The 20,162-nt window shown below is 43.5% G+C and overlaps 1 protein-coding gene across 6 annotated transcripts in view; it reads right to left on the reverse strand.

The window, feature by feature from the left end:
- Positions 1 to 20,162, reverse strand: part of NFATC2 (nuclear factor of activated T cells 2) — a 134,968-nt gene that overhangs the window by 37,776 nt on the left and 77,030 nt on the right. For all 6 annotated transcript variants that reach the window (XM_033153551.1, XM_033153554.1, XM_033153552.1 and 3 more), the window contains exons 7-9: positions 14,734 to 14,789; positions 13,695 to 13,821; positions 11,304 to 11,987 (exon numbers count right to left, since the gene is read on the reverse strand). In XM_033153551.1, the coding sequence (XP_033009442.1) occupies positions 11,304 to 11,987; positions 13,695 to 13,821; positions 14,734 to 14,789 (867 nt within the window). The remainder of the gene's footprint in view (positions 1 to 11,303; positions 11,988 to 13,694; positions 13,822 to 14,733; positions 14,790 to 20,162) is intronic.

The following is a 20,162-nucleotide window of genomic DNA, read 5'->3' on the forward strand; positions in this document are numbered from 1 at the left end:
CCCTATTACATTTAGTCAACCTAACTTTCAACTGGTACCAAAAATTTGTCTCAGTGATTCAGACATCTGGCTTTTTGGTCAATTGCTTCATTGGTATCGGACCACTTGCAGCCAGAAACATTGTACACGATGTGTTTATTCGATGTGGCTTAGCTATTTTGGCCAAGGCTAAGCCAGCACCATAGTACGTTACGCTTAAATAACAAAACAGGTTTTAAAACTATTTAGTTGACATAGACCAATTCTTAGACATGCTTTCACCCTTCTTAGATTCCAGCTAATGTCTTCCATGTTGCAATAACTGACAGTTGGTAGAACATGAGACTCTTAATCTCAGGGTCATGGGTTCGAGCCCCATGTTGGGCAAAAGATTTCTGCTTTGCAGGGGGTTGGACTAGATGGCCCTTGGTGTCCCTCCCAACTCTACAATTCTATGATTCTAAGTGCTGTGCTTCAAAATCCTATACACACATCCAGTGCTTTTTTCGGGGGGGGGGGGGGCAAGGGTACACATACCCCTAAACATTTTGTGAATCTAAGTTTGGTCTCATTGAGGGGCAGTATTTCAATATGAGTAGGAAAATGAGAGTACCCCTAAACATTTTTTTAGAAAAAGGCACTGCACACATCTGGGAGAAAGTTCCACTGAAGCCAATGGGCATTACTTCTGAGTAGACATGTAGCCATTTTCCCTGCACATATCTGTGATTTTCAACCGAATTTCAACTGAAGCTTTAACTGAAATTGGCAACAGTGCAATTGCATTTTGCAAATTCCTATGCCCTTTACTCTATATGGATCAATGTGAAATCACCGGGAGATTTCTGATATGGACAGCTGCTGTGTATTGATGCTGGATGTGTTTATTCAATCAAAGCATTTATACTTGCTTACTACTGAACAAGTTCCAGTTACAGGTGGGTAGCTGTGTTGGTCTGCCATAGTAAAAACAAAATAAAAAATTCTTTCCAGTAGCACCTTAGAGACCAACTAAGTTTGTTCTTGGTATGAGCTTTCGTGTGCATGCACACTTCTTCAGATGCACACTTCTTCAAGTGTGAGAGTACCTGTTGTTTTACAGTGTGTGGATGTTTCATACTATTCAAATTTTGTTCCAAGTGCTAACGAGTAGTTCTTAAGTCTTGCGGCTGCAACAAATAAATCAAGCTGACATTTATTTATAAATGATTTCATGGTCTGTTTTGTCCAGGAGCTAACTTTTTGTAATGCGATTCTAAGTGGCTGTTGAATATGAATATGAGATTCAGTGGAAATGTGGGCATGATTTTTATGATGGTGGAATCTAGGGGGGGGGGGAAGCTTTCAATTTTATTTCTTCTCCTAATACAGTATTTATTTCGAAAAGGCAGACTCCATGTTTTTCTCTTCCTGAGCAATATCTGTGTTAAAATTAATAGTGGTATTCAGGAGTTCACCTGAACATGCAAGGACTAAAGGAAGGGGCAAGTCTCATGCGCTTCATGCTCCTCACCCCTAGTACCCAAAGCAAAGCCTGCAGGGAGCTTCTGGTTTCGTTCATTTGACATGAGCAGAACTCCCTGTGCAGCTGGGGATCCCAATAAAACAGGGTCTCTGATCACACACAGGAATCTACTAGAATTCAAGTGAACATGAGCAGAAACCCCATGCAGACTTTTCCATGCAACACAGGGAAGGTCAGTGGCTGATGGCCATGTGCAACATATGCAAGGATGTTGGAAGAGGGGCGTGTGGGCGCACCCCTGTCCCCATGTTTAACCCCTTGGGTTCAGGAGAATGTTTGATTGCAGCTAACAGTGAGAAATCGTGATGTGGTCTAGGTTAGCAATTCCTTGTTTAAGAACTCAAATCCATGCAACGTATCACGATTACTTTGAAAACAAATAAGGATAGGGTAAGGTGAGAGCTAGTGTCAGGGACAGAATGAGAGACAGTAATTGTGCTGGCCCCAAGGGTTTGTCCGTGAAGCGAGGTCCAAGTCCAGTCCTGGGTCTAGGAGTCCAAAGGAGGTCAGTCTGGCGGGGAGCGAGGCAGGGAGCAGGTCAAGGTCCAAGGCAGGTTCAGGCACAAGGTTGCAGGTTGAGCACACACTTGCAACTACATTGCTCACGCAACTTGGGCTGGGTCTGGCTGGCTTTTATCTGGCCCTATGCTTAGGGCGGCCCCGATACTCCGGAGACTCGCCTCTCCTCCGGGCCTGGAGGCGAGCACTCCTCCTGTAGGCACTTAACTCCCTTCGCCTCTCTGCCCTGAGCCTCTGTAGCTCAGGAGAGGCTGGTGGGTTACTGGACCCAGGGGCTGCCTCAGCTTCCTCTGAAGAGGCTGGGAGTGGAGCACCTGAAGGCAATGGGTCCTCCCTCCCATCAGGAGCCAGAGCAGACTCTGCTGATGCCTGCACCTGGGGATCCAGCACAGGTGGGGATCCTTCAGGCTCAAGCCCTGGCCCCGGCTCATCTGGTTCTGGAGGCGGGGAATCCTGTGCAGGCTGGGATCCCTCAGGTTCAGCATCAGAGTCTGACTCCCAGGCCATCACAGTAATAATAATTTAAGGAGGAGTCAGAAATTCATTATTTGTTGTGCTATGGAAGTGGTAGGGGTTTATGTTCTGTCTCCCCTTTCTTAAATAACATAGGGGGCTGCCTTATACTGAGTGAGATCACTGGTCCCATCCAGCTCAGTATACCCCCTCAATTCTCCCTATTTAATCGGGACATCCCATTTTTGGGTGCCATGTTCGCAAGATCGCAGCCCCCAAAGACACGAATTTTGGGGCGCCATTTTCTCGCAGGAGTCACCTGGTTCCCACGAGATTGTGGCCCTGAAAGATGCACATTTGGGGGGGGCATGCTCTCACATGAGTCAAATGACTTGTGCGGGAGCAAGGCCCCGAAAGACCTGCATCCTGGTTTTCCTCTGGGACATTTTGAAGGATATGGACTTGCAGTGGCACTCCATAATTTTAGACAGGTGCCATTCCCAGCCCTACCTAGAGATGCCAGAGATTGAACCTGGGACCTTCTTCACATACAGCAGATGCTCTACCACTGAGCTCTGGCTGTTCTCCTAAACTGGGAGAAAGTAAGAGGGGGAGGAATATGTCACCACATGAAATAGCAACAGAACACCAGTCACAGACACTGCTCCGATTTGCTGCAGAATGGCCGAATAGGAACAAGGTGACATCATGACTTATCATCATTCCCTGGGCATTCTTAGAGGGGGAAAGAGATGGCTGCTCACATTGGCCAGCTGCTAAATAGCCCATTTCATGGGCATGAAGACCCAGTGAAACAAGGGAGATATTTGGCACTGTTCTGGGCCATTACCCACAAACTCCTGAGTCTCTTCTATCTGTTAGGCACATAAATTTAGCAGATATACTTTTCCCCCATCTCCGTGTCAGGAAAACCTTCAATTGTTGAACATCTGGATATGTTTAAGAGAGTCCTTTGAGAAAAATAGCACCGGCAACCCTTGGGTAAAGTCATGAACCAGTACAACCTAGGCTCATGTCCCCATTCATTCACAAAGTTCACTGAGTGATGCAGGGCTAGTGATTTTCTCTCGCCCTAACATGCCATTGCAGGGTTGTTATGAAGATAAAACAGGGACAAGGAATTTTGAGCTCCTTGGAGGAAGAGTGGGATGAAAATGATTGCTAGAGTAGGAATCAGGGAGAGTGTGGAAGGATTCAGTTGGGAGCTGGAAGCAGAGGTGGGCAGCAGGAGAACAATAGTCAAGAAACCTCCGGTCAAATGGTTAGAGAGAATGGGGATAAAAGAAAATGGAGCTGAAGGAGTTAAACCACAGCAGTTGAAAAAAGTTTCCGAGTCAAGGATAAATCATAGCGCAGCCTGGTTAGAGACCAACTGCTCTTGAGCGCAATTAGAAATATACTTCAGTTCTGTAGACTGTATAATAGGGGAAATAAGAAGAATCTGACTTGATGCTTCACGCAGAGTTTGTTAACATCTGTGGGGTGTTGCAAACAGTTTTCTTTTAATTAATTATTGTGGGTTAAAAAATGCAAAATAAATTTGCCGGTTTTGAGCTGTTTTTTATGGGAAAATGGCAAAAATGGCACTGCTGACATGGGCTGCCATACACCTGGATTTTCCTGGATATTTTGCTGATTTCCGCCCAGACACTGATGTTGACTGCAGTATTCTGGATATGTCTGGACGTGTGGCAACCCTAAATTACTGTGACATTACATCTTGTTTTGGTCAATGACTTTGGTATTTCTATAGCCTCCTTTACAGGAGCAAGGGAGTAGCTCGTGATTTACATTGTGGTGCAATCATGTCCACAGCTTGTCTGGGAATGAGTTTTATTGTGGTTGAGTTCCCAGCCACATTCCTCTTGGGCAACTCTTACCGTATTTCAAAATCATCACTGAAAGTGGTTGTGTGTCATCTAGCAACTGATTTCTCAGTGCTGGTAACTGTTGGCGGCTTTAGAGCCAGTGTGGTCCAATGAAAAGAGAGCTGGACTTGGCTCTGGGATGAAATCACTGCAAGGCCTTGGGGAACGTCTCTTGGCCTCAGTACTCTCGTCTGTGGAATGGGAGTGACAGGAAGATATCTCACAAAATTATCATGAGGACAGACACTCAGACTGCTTTGCAAATTTTAAAAAGTGCTATATAAAAGATGAGTGAGGGGTTGCAACGTTTGATGCACAACCTGCAGGATATTCTGGAATAGTAAATGTATCAAAAGGGTAGCCAGATGTAAAGGAACAATCAGATGTATATAGAAGGAAGAATTCAACCAGGAGCAGCTCCTCATACTTGCAGGATGCACCTACTGGAATTCTCTCTGTTCTCCTATTCTCCTTTGCATCTAGTTGCCCTGTGAATTTTTGCACACATCTCACCTGTGGCATTAGCAGAAAGAAAACTGGGGTGATAATGAGATCTGAATAGGGGGCGAACTGGTGCACTCCCTAGAATCTCACTACAGAAAAGAAAAAAGCCCAATATTGAAAGGGTGCATATTAAAAACTTGCAGGGCAAGGAGGAAGGGTTAGGGAAACCTGGCAGCTTCTTTCTTCTGCCCAAGGCAGGTCCTTGCCCATGGGGAATGTTTTGTCAAGCTCAGTTCCATGGTCAAATGCTGCATTTAACATGCCTGATCCACATGGAAATGTTTTGAACTAACATGCACAGCTATAGCTTTTGCCTGTGAGGAAACGCAAGAACCGAGACGGGAAGATACTTCTAATCTAAACCAGTCCATCAAATGGAAGGGAACGAGAGCATCCTTGCCAAACACCACTATGTGCCAGCCCTGATTACAGCCTATGAACATAAAATCTGATGTACAATGGCCACTATTGAATGGTTACTCCCTTGGAAGGGGGGAGACTGGTGGAAGGCAGTATGAACGCCAGTTGCTGGGAATCGCCACTGTTGTGCTCAGGTCTTGCTCGCAGGCTTCCCCGGGGCATCTGGTTGGCCACACTGAGAACAGGATGCTGGGCTTTGGCTCTTCCTGTGTCCTTGGCTGAAACCTCCATGCATAGGGACGGTTTGGATGAGAGATATCATCCAATGTGGTTCCATTGGTCAAGGTAACTGGTGTGCTATTGTCCTTATTTATTTGGAACTTTTTGCCTCCAGGGGATGCTGAAGCTCAGTATTTGCCAGAGCTCCAAGACAGGCAAATTCTCACTATTTATGCACGAAGCACCCAAAAAGTTCACAGGAAGAACGCTGCACTTCGAGGCAAGTGAAGGTGTCTTCCCCAAGGACCACCCAATCCTTTGATTTAACAATATTCGTTTCCCAAATAGATGAGGGTTTTTTGTCCCCCCCCCCTCTTGGCTTTCCTGTCGCCTGAAAGACCCTTTGCGTGATGGGTGCAGACACAAATTGTGAATATGTACTCTGAGCGAGGCTCTCGAGTTCCGTTCTGTGGTGATCTCGTTCTCTTAATAGATTTTGTATGTTCTTCTGAACAGGAAACGCTTTATAGCAAAACTTGCCTGCGGGCATTGTACTGTACCAATTAAAGGATTCCTGAATTCAAGAACAAAGAAGTGCCAGTAGAACAACTTTTTTTTTTTAATCATTCAATTCATTTTCTTCCTTCCTCCGGTGCTGAGTTTGGATTTATCGTTTTTTATTTGTAGCTCACATGTTGTCAGATGGTCGGGCGAGCCGCTTGAGAATACTAGGGGAGGAAGAGTTCTGAAAGGGAATTGGGCTTGTTCTCCCCTCCTTTTCCCCTTATAATTGACATACCTGGGCATCGAGCCAAGTATGTGGCACCTTCTATCCAAAGATCTTTGTGCATTTTACAAACAGCCATTCAAGCCTCTCCACAACTTCTGTGGAACAACAGCTCCTTGGAGATAAGAGTCAGGCCCTATCGCAAGAGAAGTTATAAAATCCTGTAACAGAAACGAGGATGGAGGACACATCTTATCACATCACGGGTTGAGAAGTCACACTGGCTAGCAGAAAACTGCAAATTCATATAGGTTACCCTAGAGCAGACACCTTTCTAAGTCATTAAAGAAACAAGTGCCTCGTTTGCAGCAAAGACACGAGAAAACTGGAGCCATTGCTATTTTAGAGGCAAGTTATAATGCAAAGAGCCATGGCTTCTCCTATGGAAATCTGGCATGAACAGAAGGAAAGAGGAGAGGCACAACTCCATGCCAGAACATGTTTTGCACCCAAACGATCCCAAGTTTAGTCCCTAGCACCATCAGTTAGAAATATATCAGACTATCTGATACAAAGGAAAGTAATAGAATTGGAATTGGAAGGGGCCCAAAGGGTCATCTAGTCCAATGCCCTCAGCTAAAGCATCCATGACAGATGGCCTTCTAACATCTGCTTAAAAACCTCCAGTGAAGGTGAGTCCACCACCTCCTGAGGGAATTGTTTCCACTGTCAAATAGCTCTTATTAACAGAAAATTCTTCCTGGTGTTTAGCTGGAATCTCCTTTCTTGTAACTTGAATCCATTGGTTTGGGTCCTACCCACCAGAGCAGGAGAAAACAAGCTTGCTCCATCTTCCATGTGACAGCCCTTTAGGTATTTGAAGATGGCTATCATATCTCCTATCAGTCTCCTCTTTTCCAGGCTAAACATACGCAACTCCTCTGCACACACTCCAGCTTGTCAATATCCTCCTTAAATCATGGCACACAGAACTGGACACAGTATTCCAGGTCTGGTCTGGCCAAGAAAGAATAGAGCAGTGCTATTACTTCCCTTGATCTGAACACTATACTTCTGTCACTGTAGCCTAGCACTACATTAGCTTTTTTTGCTGCTGCATCACACCACTGACTCGTGTTAAGCTTGTGGTCTACTAAGACCCCCTAGATCCTTTTCACATGTCCTACTGGCAAGCCCGGTGTCCTCCATCTTATATTTGTGCAGCTGGTCAAAGCAGATAATACTGGGCTAGGAAGACCAATGGCCTGACAATGCATAGAACATTTCATACATTTTATACACACATGCATGTGTTCAGAAGACCCCATAGAAATAAATAAAGATAACACACAACTGATACCTAATATTGTAGTTCAGCTACATGCAAAATTATTCAAACAAATCCTCTACACCCCAGGATGAATGCAAGAAAAATGGCCATGCCTGCTACAAAAAGCTGTTCTAATTATAACTTATCATTCCTCTAATCAAACCACAGGCCTCAAAAACATACAAACTTGCTCACCCTAAAAGCTCAAGGGAAAGCAGAAGAAAAACTTCGCATTTCCTGTCCTTTCATCAAAGCTCAGTGCTTTTGAGGCAGAAAAGAGTAGCTACATTAAAATATCACAGTGAAAGTATGAATGGATGTTTTCCGGGGAATGGGAAATTAGAAAATGCAAGAGACTTTCTATATCACTTTAGGCATGTTTTCCTAATTCATGGCAAGGATGTGGTGCAGCTGATGACTTTGACTGGAGACAGATGAGAGGTGTGTCCCATCCTCCATCCCCTAAGTTGAAGGTGGCTTGAAATAAACACAGTTCATGATTAATAACCTCATCTCACTTTCTGGTGTTTTTCAAAATTTCTACCTTAAGGGGACACTTTCCACATAACCCCATTCAGACACCATGGACAAACCATGGTTTTGTAACCATGAATGTGCTATTGCCTTGACTCTCCCTTCTATCATATGTGGATTCCCACCTCATTTTCCTGGTTCCTTAAATCACAGTTTGCTGTGAAATACACATTAGGCAAAGTAGCATGTTCAAATCAGGCAAACTATGCCAACCAAGGATCCAAGTCATGGTAGGAAGCAAGTGTGCAAATGGTTTGGAGGCAATTCTTGGTGAGTCAAACCAAAGATGGAATCCATGCACAATAGAGGATGGTTGGGTGGGGGAAATGAAGCCTACCAGACTTTGGGGTGCCAAGCCAAGATTTTTGCCTTGACCTACCAAGTGGATCACAGCCTTGCCTACCCCAAAGTAGTTGCTACTACAAGGGGGAAGTCAGCCTAGAGCAGCCTTTCTCAACATCCCCAGATGTTGTTGGCTACAACTCCCATCATCCCTAACTAGCAGGACCAGCGATCAAGGATGATGGGAGTTGTAGTGCAACAACATCTGGGGACCCAGGGTCGAGAAAGTCTGGTCTAGTGTCTATGAATGAAGCCTTTACTGTCCTAGAACAACCTTCAGTTCACCCTGGGTGCTTTCATTGCCTTCCAAGAGCCAGCTTTGAGCAACTTCATTTCCACTTTCTAAGAATAAAAAAGGAGAAGTATCAATATGCAATGCAAGGACAACTTGCAGAAAAATGGAGAACCCAGGAGGCAAGAGCAGGGGTCATGTACTGTTGCAGCTCAACCAACATACTGAATCCTTAAGTTAAAGGTAAAGGGACCCCTGACCATTAGGTCCAGTCACAGATGACTCTGGGGTTGCAGCGCTCATCTCGTGTTACTGGCCAAGGGAGCCGGCGTATAGCTTCCAGATCATGTGGCCAGCATGACAAAGCCACTTCTGGCGAACCAGAGCAGCACACAGAAACGCAGTTTACCTTCCTGCCAGAGCGGTACCTATTTATTTACTTGCACTTTTGACGTGCTTTTGAACTGCTAGTGGGCAGGAGCTGGGACTGAGCAACGGGAGGTCACCCCATCACAGGGATTCAAACTGCCGACCTTCTGATCAGCAAGCCCTAGGCTCTGTGGTTTAACCCACAGTGCCACCCGTGTCCCTTAAGTTACTTTTGTGCAATTAATGGCCCTGGACTAAATCAAATACAGGATTAGGCAGACAGCACCCTAAGTGCTGGAATTTTCTTCTGTAAGCTGAATCAGGATCCTTGGGTGCAAAGCAGCCTGTGCATTATTTTAATAAAATGAATACAGATTTAAATAAATTCAAAATTGTGGCAGCACAACGAGGGACAGCGCTGCAAGGAGGGTGGTGGTGGTAAAAACAAAACAAGCAAATGAAAAATCTCTCAAGGAGAATGAGATATGAAAGGAATCCTGGCTGTTAGAAAACTGGACACAGAACAAAGTAAGATGAAGACCCAAAGTTCATTGTGGGGATGAGAGGGGGAAAGAGTGGACAGCGGCTCAGAAAAAATAAATAGGATTATGGCTTGCAATGCTAATTTTTCATTGGAAAGATTAGATAGGACGGCTATTGGTACTTCACTCCCTAGTCGGTATCTCTGGTATGTGTTTCGTTAGTTGTGCTTTTCCTTTTCCCTATGGAAGGAAAACCATTTCATACTAACACAACTGCCAGTATCCCAAACTATATGCAGTTGTACCCTCACAACAATTCAGGATGTATCCACAGCAGTGGCAGACTTTGAGCTTTAAAATTCCAGCGGCACCCTGTGCATGGCCCAAAATTTGGCAGTTCCCCACCTCTGTTGTTTGTCATTGTTGTGGTGTCCCCAGTGCAGGCGAACTGGTCACCCTCCCCTAAATCCGACTCTGTTCACAGCAACCAAAGTAAGGGCTAGTTGGATAAACCCTAAAATGTTCAGAAGTGCCAAGCCTCCTGAATGGCTTTGAGCTGAGTGGACCTCTTCTTTTCAGTGAAATTGTCACAAGCTCCTATGTATGGTACAGTAGCAAGTTACCTCGCCCAGTTCCTAGCCACTAGAACGAGACTGATAAATGACCACACTAGCTAGGGCTGATGGGAGTTGTAGTTCTGCAACATCTGGAGGGCCCCGCGTTCACCAGCCTCTCAGCAAAAGCTCACATAGGAAGGAATTTTTTAAAAAAACAGCAACAAAATTTCCAAGTTATTTGAGAAATTCCTGCTAGGTTGTGAATTTCAAAACTGGGAGCAGTGAGTTGGGTCTTGAATGGTTCTCATTCAATTCTATGGAATTTAACAGTTAGCAAGGTATGTGGCATGTTTAGTCCAATGAGGTTGTTCCTCACATCACTGCTTCCTCTTGCATATATGAATGGTTTTCAATGTTATTCATTGATATTGGAGAAAGTAAAACACTGAGTTGTGAACACTGTTGTGCGGCAGAAGGCAGGGCCTTGTTTTCCACCCATCACATTGGGTGACTCATCTCTATTTAAATGTGGATGCCATAGTGAGCTTCTCCCATTATAATGACAGACACTAGTATATTTTAAATCAAGAGCCTGGCTGTTGTTTTGCAAAATAGCTGGGAGTTCTGGTACTGAAATGAACAGGGGTGGAATTCTAAGCAATTTCCCCCCCATCCCAGCTTTGTACTACACAACAGGAAAGAGTGTTACACCTTAAAACAATTAATTGACCTATTGATGAAGCAAACAAGATGGGATGCAGTCAAAGCAAAACTTGCTACAGCTTTTCTTATCGGTTGCAAAAGCAGAAACCTCTGAATTCACAAGAAGAAAGCAACATTTTCGGTAATCTACATACTCAGGTACCTCTATAAAATGCCCAGAACATTACACCTGCAGGCCTGCTGCAAACTTCATAGAACGATATAAAACCTTTTGGGTGCAGCACACTACCAAAGAATTTTAGAGAAGCAGCATCTGCACTAATTCAGGTGTTAAGTGTACATTTCTGAATTTCAACTCAAATGTTTTGTTTGTGAAACTGCGAAAAATATGCCTCATAAATCTAAAGCATCTGATGCCAATGCAAATGTTTTCTAGAGAGAATTAAACAAATTTCCAGATCTTAAAGAACACTGCCAGCTTTTAAAATTCAATAAATGAAAGATTTTGCATTGAAACACACACACACACAAAATGATTTCCAAACCACAGGGTTGAACCCTATTTTCATACAGGGGTGCAGATTGGATAAACAGGGTGTTTTTAAATTAGCGTGCTTACCATCATCCAAATACGCTTGGTCCAGATTCTGTTCCTGTTTAACCGTGACTCCAGTTGGCACTGCTTCCTTCTGATCGCTTACTGGCGGTCCATTTTTGGCTGTTCTCTGCTGCTGAATCACGGTAGGGTACGAAATCGGGCTTAACCTTTGTGCTTGGCTGACCTGAGGTTGGCTGGATCTCACTCCGCTAGATGTGAAATTTTCACTACACATGATGTGCTGGAATTCTTGATGGCTTTCGCACCTCATCTGCTGATTGGTGGTGGGAGAGCAGTGAATCACGGGGGAAGACTGCTGATTGGCTGGAGAATGGTGGAGCACTGCTGCGCTTTGGCTGGGAGAGCCTGTGTGCACCAGCACAGACCTGTGCACATCTGGAATGGAAACTTGTGCAGCCATCAAGCTGGATTGCTGGTAGCCAAGGTGGCTAGGACTGAGACTCTTGCTTCTTTGGTATATTACAGCCCCTGGGGTTTGTTGAGGATATCGAGATTCAGGAGAAGACAGGCTGGAACGCAACTGCTGGCAAGAAGCCATCGTGGCCACAAGACAGGAAGGAGACTCAGAGACCAGTGTATGGTGGGAATAATAAGGCTGTGTTACTGTTCCTAGACCACTGTGTACTGTGTTGCAGATTAAAGCTGGATCATAGTCATCAATGGGCTCTGTTTTTATGGAAGGCACTGGAACAAAGGGCACAAAGGACATAGCTCTAAACAAACATCTAGGAAACGGTTAAGAGGAGAGAGAAGAATGAGCACTAACAACCGACACACTGCACATTTCCTCCCAGTCTTAGCTCTGGTTCACATGTTCGTGTTAGCACTTGTCCGCTGCAACACCAAGCGATGGCTTGAATGTGTGAATAAGCCATCACAGACCCATAGCTTGGAAAGTTCATTTTAAAAAGGAAGTATATCTATTTCATGGACTTGCAGGTTAATAGAACAATGGAACTGTAGCATTAGAAGGGATCGACAAGGGTCCTCTAGCCCAAGCCCCTGCAATGCAGGAATCCTTTGCCCAACGCGGGGCTCAAACCCACAACCCTCAGATTAAGATTCTCATGCTCTACTGACTGAGCTATCCCAGCATCCAACATTTCCGGTTCACATTTGTCTCTTTATACAGTTCACAGTTCAGTTCACAGTTTACCATAGGATCCTTGGCAGAAAATATTCAGTATTCAGAATGTTACAAGTTGCTGTGCAGAAGTATACAATATATTTAAGAAGGCTAAGAAAACATCGAATCTGTGGAATATGAATTGCTTAATTTATTCCTCCCAACAATTATGATTTTGAAGCTTAAAGGCGCAAAGAGTCAAAAACACTTGTAGGAGAATGAACCTGAACTAGAAATTGCTCAACGTTCCATCACAAAATGGACTTAATTCATGTTAAGTTCCCTTGACAACTGTGGGAACTACTTTACGGTGTAGTTCAGAGACTTCCAAACTAATCTGGTGAACTTCATTAAATCACACTAGTTCATTCCAAGTACTGCACAGACCTGAGCCCCACAGTGTAGCCTGATTGAGACTGCATTGCACCTAGCGAGCCAGAAATTCATTGAGTGGTCTTGGACAAGCCACCGTCTTAGTGACAGTTCCCTAGTTGTAAAATTTGAGAATTAGTTATATTTCACTTCCGCAGCATGGCCATCTATATACTGAGCCTAGAAAAAGTGGAATTCTGAAAAATTCTCCTTGGACAACAGAATGTTTTCCCTCTTTTCTCCCCCCATGTGCCCCCTAAATCCAGAGCAGGTTTGGGGGAATGTGCAGGGGGAGAAGAAGAGGAAACGTTCCCTTGTGCAAGATATAGGGCAGCCTTCAATGAAATATATTTAATTCTGAATCTATTCTTCTAAAATTGGGTCTCCTGCAAACTACTTAAAGATAACCATGATTAAGCGGTATACAAACTTTCGAAATAATAAAATAAAATGATATGCATGTTTTAAAATAAATTGGTGCTGGCCTTTAAAACTGCTCTCTGTATTAAAATGTGTAAGTTTAGAACCACGTAGGTTTGAAGAAATAAGCTGGAGGGATTTATTGTATAACTTTATTTGTAGCCTTGGATGCTGTATTTAGAATTCATTGATTCAGAGATGGTTTGGTCTGTATTAATTGTAATGCTGGCTAAAAGATAGCATCTTAGAATACTTGATAATTCTGGTTCAGCAGGATAGATAGATGATAGATAGATAGATAGATAGATAGATGATATAGATAGATAGATAGATGATAGATAGATAGATAGATAGATAGATAGATAGATAGATAGATAGATAGATATAGATAGATAATAGATAAATATAAAGACAGTTCAAGTGTTTCTCGCCAAATAGTGTGCCATATTCCATTCCTTTTCATAAATAATTACCTGGGTGATAGGTAAAATGTTGTGGCTGGCTTTTTTTCCGTTTTCCATTGATCACGTAGAAATTCACCTTGATGGGGGAACGAATGTGCTTATTCCGATATTCTGGTATCTCCACGAAAAGCATATTCTGAAAATAATTTAAAAAATGGGTGTGAGGAAGAGACAGTAATAGGATATTAGAAGGCACTCTGTTTATATCAGTACCCTTTGTTAATATATTTGTTATGGGGTGTACTAGGAGTATTGCTTTTCCAGTTACGATGTAGAGGATCTTGCAGAAAATCTGAAGCACGCTTTCTTCCTTACTGTATCCATAATCTAACCTTAAGACAACTATCCTGCCCTGACAAATTATCCAATTTCCCCTGTTTCTATTAACTTGCCTTGTATATTTTGCCCGAAAACCTTTTCCTTTACATGCGGGTGGCAAATAAGTTCTACCCTTGGGAAGTTCTGTTTTCATGTAGACTGCACCTACTCTTGGGTAGATTCTCACCGACCTCTAGCTCTTGCTTAGGGATTCTAGCTACCTAGAAGTATGGAAGAGTTACTATGGGACAGCACTGCAGAAGCCCAGGAGAAGGTGAAGTTCCATTACTAGTTACTGGGCAAGAACGTTTTGATAACACAGTAGAGAGTTGCTGGATTCATGTGGCCAGAGAAATTGCACACATCTCTGTTTTGCTAGATCACAGCGTATACGAGTCTGATCAGTGTTTCGTGAATATGCTTAATAGCAAACCCAACCATGAGGAAACACACTAAGGACACAACATGTGCACTTAGGCTACAATCCAAAACACAGTGCCTAAGCTTTATCGAAATGTGTTTGTTAACCACTTTGAGATCTTTTTGTTAAATGGCAGTCTGTGCAAGTGCTTTAATGAGTAAACAAAATCACCCCACTGATACCAATGTGTGCAACAATGCACCCAGTTCCATACTGGATTGCAGCCTTTGTGTGTTCAGAGGCATTTCTGCTGCTACGGAATGAAACCTGGCACCTGAAAGAGAAGTGTGCTGAGTGCCCACTACTTACAGGCTGGCTCTTATCTTTGTCCACGGTGGCTTCCATCTCCCAAATCTGTTGCCCATCTGAAAGAAATATTAAGTCAAGCATGAAAAAAGGGGGTCATGCTCTTCCTCACCACTACAGCACCATAAAGTGTTCAAAGTACTTTGTATGCGTTCTCTTGCTGTCATTCTTATAACAACTAACTTTGTAAAACGAGATCTCCCTACATTGCAGGAGGAGGGCTAAGTGAGAGTATAGCAGCTTGCCTAGTGACTTGCTGGTGGAGGTAGGATTCAAACGCTGCAGCACTTCAAGATTCAGGTTGCAGTTCTATGTTCATTAACCTGAAAGTAAGCCCCACGGAATACAATGGAAAAACATACATAAAGGTTGGCCACCCTACCAACTCGCCAACACTGAGCAAGGCTCTAGGTCAGCCGTGAAAATATAAACCTTTGGCTACTTGGAGTGGTAGCAAAGTTTTCATATATAAATGATTGCAAATGCATTTAATGGCCACCCTAAGCATTTCCATAACAACAGCAGAGATTAATAACAACAAAAATGCGCTTGCTGGAGTTTCGCTGTTTCTGCCTGTCTTTTTCAAAGGCTTCTAGCAGCAAGTGTTTCCTGGAGGATCTGCTACCCAAGTCACAGACTTTCCCACCAGTTTTTCAGTTATTCATATCTTGGTCCACTCTCAGCAGAGTGTCAAAGAAAGAAACCCCACAATCAGCATCCTGCTTTGAGCAGCCCTTTTACAAATATTTGAATTGTTGTTATGTTCCCACACGCTCTGGTCTTTTCCTTGAGCTAAAACTTTCCTAGTTCCTCCAGCCCTTTCCTTGCTACTCTTAAGACCCTACACCAGGTTCTTTCTTTCCTTCCTCTCTACTTTGTCAGCATATTAGGTGCAGTCTTCAAAACTTACACAGCTATTTCACTGGCACTTAAAACATGCTTAAATTTCCCTGGATTGCGCCCAGGTACATTCATGCAAAGAGCTGGCTTGGTGCTAAACGGAATGGAAAATCACCTCCTACCTACCCAATTCTACTAGTGCTCCCAAGAAAACCATCTGCCTTTTAAGAAACAATTCATCTTCTTAGTGTGTGGCTCATTCAAAGCCTTTGTTACTTCTCAATGATGCTGCCACCTGGTCAATTATTTCCCATTTTGCAGGTGTCAAATGACTGTCCAAAAGCAAAAATATAAAAACTGCCCAACCAGTCCTGGTTTGCTTGACTTTCTGTTTGCTTTGGTTTTTACCACTGTGCAGTGATCACAAGGCAAAGCCCAACCAGACCAAATATTCAACGTATAAGTAATGCATGATCGCATATGTAGGCTGATTAATAACGGAGGGGGAAAACTAAAACGCAACAATGCTTTAAGGTAGCAGGCGTCAGGCACTGAACAGTGAACTGTAGGACTGTGTGCTGGTGGAAATAATTTACATTTCAAGCTAAAGCAAATGGACAAATTGGTATTAAACAGCACAATTAAACTGCACAGTGCTGGATTTAGGATAAGTCTATGGCTAAACAATGATTTCAGCTGGCAATTTCTAGGTCCAAGTCTAGCATTTTCTGTCAGGCTGTGCTGATTCTCAAATTCTGGAAATTATATGTTTATACAAGTGACTAAGGGCCAAATGAGATGGGATGCTAAACATGTCTCCTGATGTGCCATGGTTGTGTTTTTTTAAATAAACTATGAATAGCTACCACAGGGACAGACTGGTATTTGCCAGGACTTGAGCACATGATATGTGGGGCTAGTCCTTTCCACCTCTGCTGCTGTTCCAATGTAGACTGTCTTTTCTGTGGTGACTGTTCAAGCTGAAAGGTAGGCCTCCATCAGTGGCTACGGGAGATTGCCTTCTAGGCCTAATGGGTGCTGGGAGAGGGAGTTGTTAGGACCATAGTGGGTAGAGAAAGCACTGTTCTTCCTCCTTCAGGGCATCAGATTGAGAACTCAGAGTCAGAAGCGGAAGTGCATGAAGGGCCAACTCCATAAAGACATCCATCAGAAAAGCCTGTGGCACCACTGTCCCTCCAGCCTGAGGATGTCACATTGATGTCCTCTGGCATGGAGGACCCCATCACAGAAGCCCCAGTACAACCAGAGCGCCTCATGCTCCATCAAAGACTTGCTGAGTGGCCTGCCTCGCCTCTGATGAGGTCAGTGCTTGCATCACAGCACTAGTAAATTTATCTTTATCTGGTGAAGCGGAACTTCACTATCTGAGGTGGCATCTGGCAGAGGTGGATCTATAAGCATCCATAGTTATGCACACTTAACTCTCAACCGCGACAACGAGGAGCTAGTTCTCAGAAACAGATTTCTATTCCCAGATTAGGAAACTTGCTTCAAAGCAGGCGGTGCTAGAAACAATTAATTTGTTTCTGCGCTGTACAGCTTCAGACTGCAGATGGGACATTGCCTGGCCATACGAGACAAAATTCCCTATTTTTTAAAAAAGAAGGCACCTGGGAGGGAAGGTTCAGCCTGGCTGCATCCCTATTTACGCTAATTTTCTATGTGCAAGTAATTATTTGTGTGCAGGAGTATTCATGCAGACATTCGCCTGCAGTCTGAAGTGGTGCAGCCCAGATACAAATTTACTGCCACCTCTGCTGTTTCTAAGAATTTGGAAAAAGAAAATAGTGAGGTAGGGGTTTGCTCTGGAGAAGGGAGAGGCAAGGGAGACAGTGTTGCTTTGCGCCACTTTGGGAGGTAGGAATGGCTTTGACAGGATACTTCTGTTCCTTTAATTATTGCTCTGAGGGATGACGTCAAGTACCTGCAATTTCTCCAGTCCCTGCAGGATAGCTTACGAGCCAAGCAGCACCTGACAGGTGTCACAAAGGTATTTATGGTACTGGGGGATCCTCTCTGAGTCAAGCAGGCAAAAGGTTTCAGAGCTGACTCTGGATGAAATAAATATGGGTGTTTTCTAGAGAGTGGTAAGGAAAAGGGGTCTAGTTTTATGAGCCGGAACGACCAATTCAAAAGGAGGGACATGCAAGTCATTTCAGTATTGTCGAAAGCCTGGAGCATAATCATTGCCCCTTGGGATTGGTAGAGAAGGGAAGGAAGGGGGAGGCAGAAGAGGAGTGATGACTCAGATGTGTCTGAGTCAGAAGGACCTCTGGGACTACCCCTGTTGGGATTGCAGTTTACACCCGGCCCTTACTAACAGGGGGTTCCCCACAGGCACAAAGTACTCCATTGTTTCTGAAGTCAGCTAATATGTAAGGTTTCCAAATTTTAATAATGTTTTGCTGCATCGCTACCAAACCACCCAGGGCAAGCACAGCAGCTGCTCACCCCAAGTGAACAGTTAGCTTTTGAAACAGGTTAATTACAGTGTTGCCGCACACATTTAGCTAAGTCAAGGTGACCTAGACAGCAACACAACAGACTAAACATTGGGCAGACATTTAAACCCAGGATGATGATGGCGACGATAGCATAACTCTGTGCCAACATTACCAGTAGCTGAATTCTGCAACCCATATGCTGAAAATTCTGCAACGTTTGCTTGCACTTACTTGCTTTGCATAATTTATTCTCCTTCTGCGTGGGACAATTACTATTGCTTTATAATGCACCTATGGACCAGGTTTCACATAGTAAACATGAACAGGTGCAGGGTGTGGGTGTGAAGGACAGGTCTCTGCCCCAAGGAGCTTGCATTCTACATTTCAACAGAGCCCAAGATAGCCAAGGTCAGGAGAGAAGAGAGAAGCAAGGGTTAAAAAAAAAGGAACGGCAACCAAATGCTACTGCATTTTAATTGGAGATGGTGATTATCCCACATGCTTTACAGAAAAGGTGGGCTTTGAGTGGGAGTTGGAAGGAAGAGGGAGAAGTGGGTCCCCCTAGGTATTCTGGGAAGGAGTTGTCCTGAATGACACATGCCCTAGAATAAAGTGATATAATCCTGAAATGAGACTGGATGGAACCACTTTAGGCTACAGGCAGAAGATTCAGTTTTCAAATACTACTCCCTCTGTGTGTTTTAAACCTTGCAAATAAATTTACCACCTCATTGCAACTTTAGTCTGCAGAATTTGAACACTCAGCCATACAAACATAGTCACAAGCACAGATTTAACACCAACCAGGCACTGCCCGCAAAATCAGATTCAGTACTCAAGAGACCAGTGAATCACTCTAAAGCCACAGAAACATTTGATTTCATTTAGTGACCAAGCCCCTGGGATGGCACTAATAAAATCTTGTGAATAAAAAATGTTGAGCATAACCAGATGACGTTTAGATTAACCCCAAGGTCCACAGGAGGTGTATGATCAAGATAGGTGAAATGACCCCCCCCCCATCGCAATAGATGAGGTTTTCATTGGTTTATGGAATGACACACACACCCCTTAATTGATATTTTCATTGATTTACGGTACAAGCTTCTAATGATAATGGCAGATAATTCTACATGGATGCATCAATGGGCACAGCCGGCAAATGTTTCCCTAGCAAATTTGTTGCCTGGGACAAATCTGCTTCTTCAAATATGGTACCCTCATATAAAAAGTAAACACCTCACAGCAATTGTACTGACCTTTTTGCTTAAATACAATGTTCCATCTGGCTTGCTGCTTTGCTTTTATAATCTTGAGTGTACAAGTCCTAATTTTAGATAGTCAATATTTGCTTTTCCCTTAACATCTCTGAATATTAGCACTGCTGTGATTTTGTGGCAAAATAGACGAGGCTAGAATAAATTTAAGAAATCAGTGTTGTTTTGCTGGGAGAGAGAAAAAAATGGCCACCCTGTCACCTATTGTTTGTTGTGAAGCAGCATCAGCTAGGCAGGGAAAATTGAAATAGGTGTAAATTTAATGCTTAATATTTCTGATATTGTTTATTGCACTTTTTAAAAATTCTGTTTTATATTATTTATTCAATTAACTTCCAGACCCCATTTAACCTTTTGACATTTAAAGGATTTTATGAATTGGGACCTATGAATTTAAGAAGCAAATTCTGTTTCTGTTGTTGCTAAAATGTGGTGTTACATTTTTTCTTCTGGCTACTACTAAACTGCTGCTTGGAAGGAAATGGGGTGATATTTTTTTTTAAAACAGTTTTATGCAGTGGTTTAAAATTCTGGCATTGCTGATAGCCAGCTGCCTGTTTCAGATTATTATATTGTCATGTGAGCCACTTAGCAACCTCTGTTTAAGGTGGGATACAAATTTGCTGAACACAAAGTTTCTCTGGGCAATGGGATGAGGCTTTGCACCCTACTGCAAACTCATCCACATCTGCAATCTATGTGCAAGGGGCCTAAAGAGTTGTCCTTTGGGTGTCACTGATCAGGACTTTCCTACATTCCCCAGCTTCATTTCTTCTGTTTCCTTTTCTGTAAAACTGTCAGCTTTACTTGTAGTTTTTGCAGCTATAACCGAAGTACCCAGTGCCACAGT

Source organism: Lacerta agilis, chromosome 6 (assembly GCF_009819535.1).
Source record: "Lacerta agilis isolate rLacAgi1 chromosome 6, rLacAgi1.pri, whole genome shotgun sequence".
Taxonomy (NCBI): Eukaryota; Metazoa; Chordata; class Lepidosauria; order Squamata; family Lacertidae; genus Lacerta; species Lacerta agilis.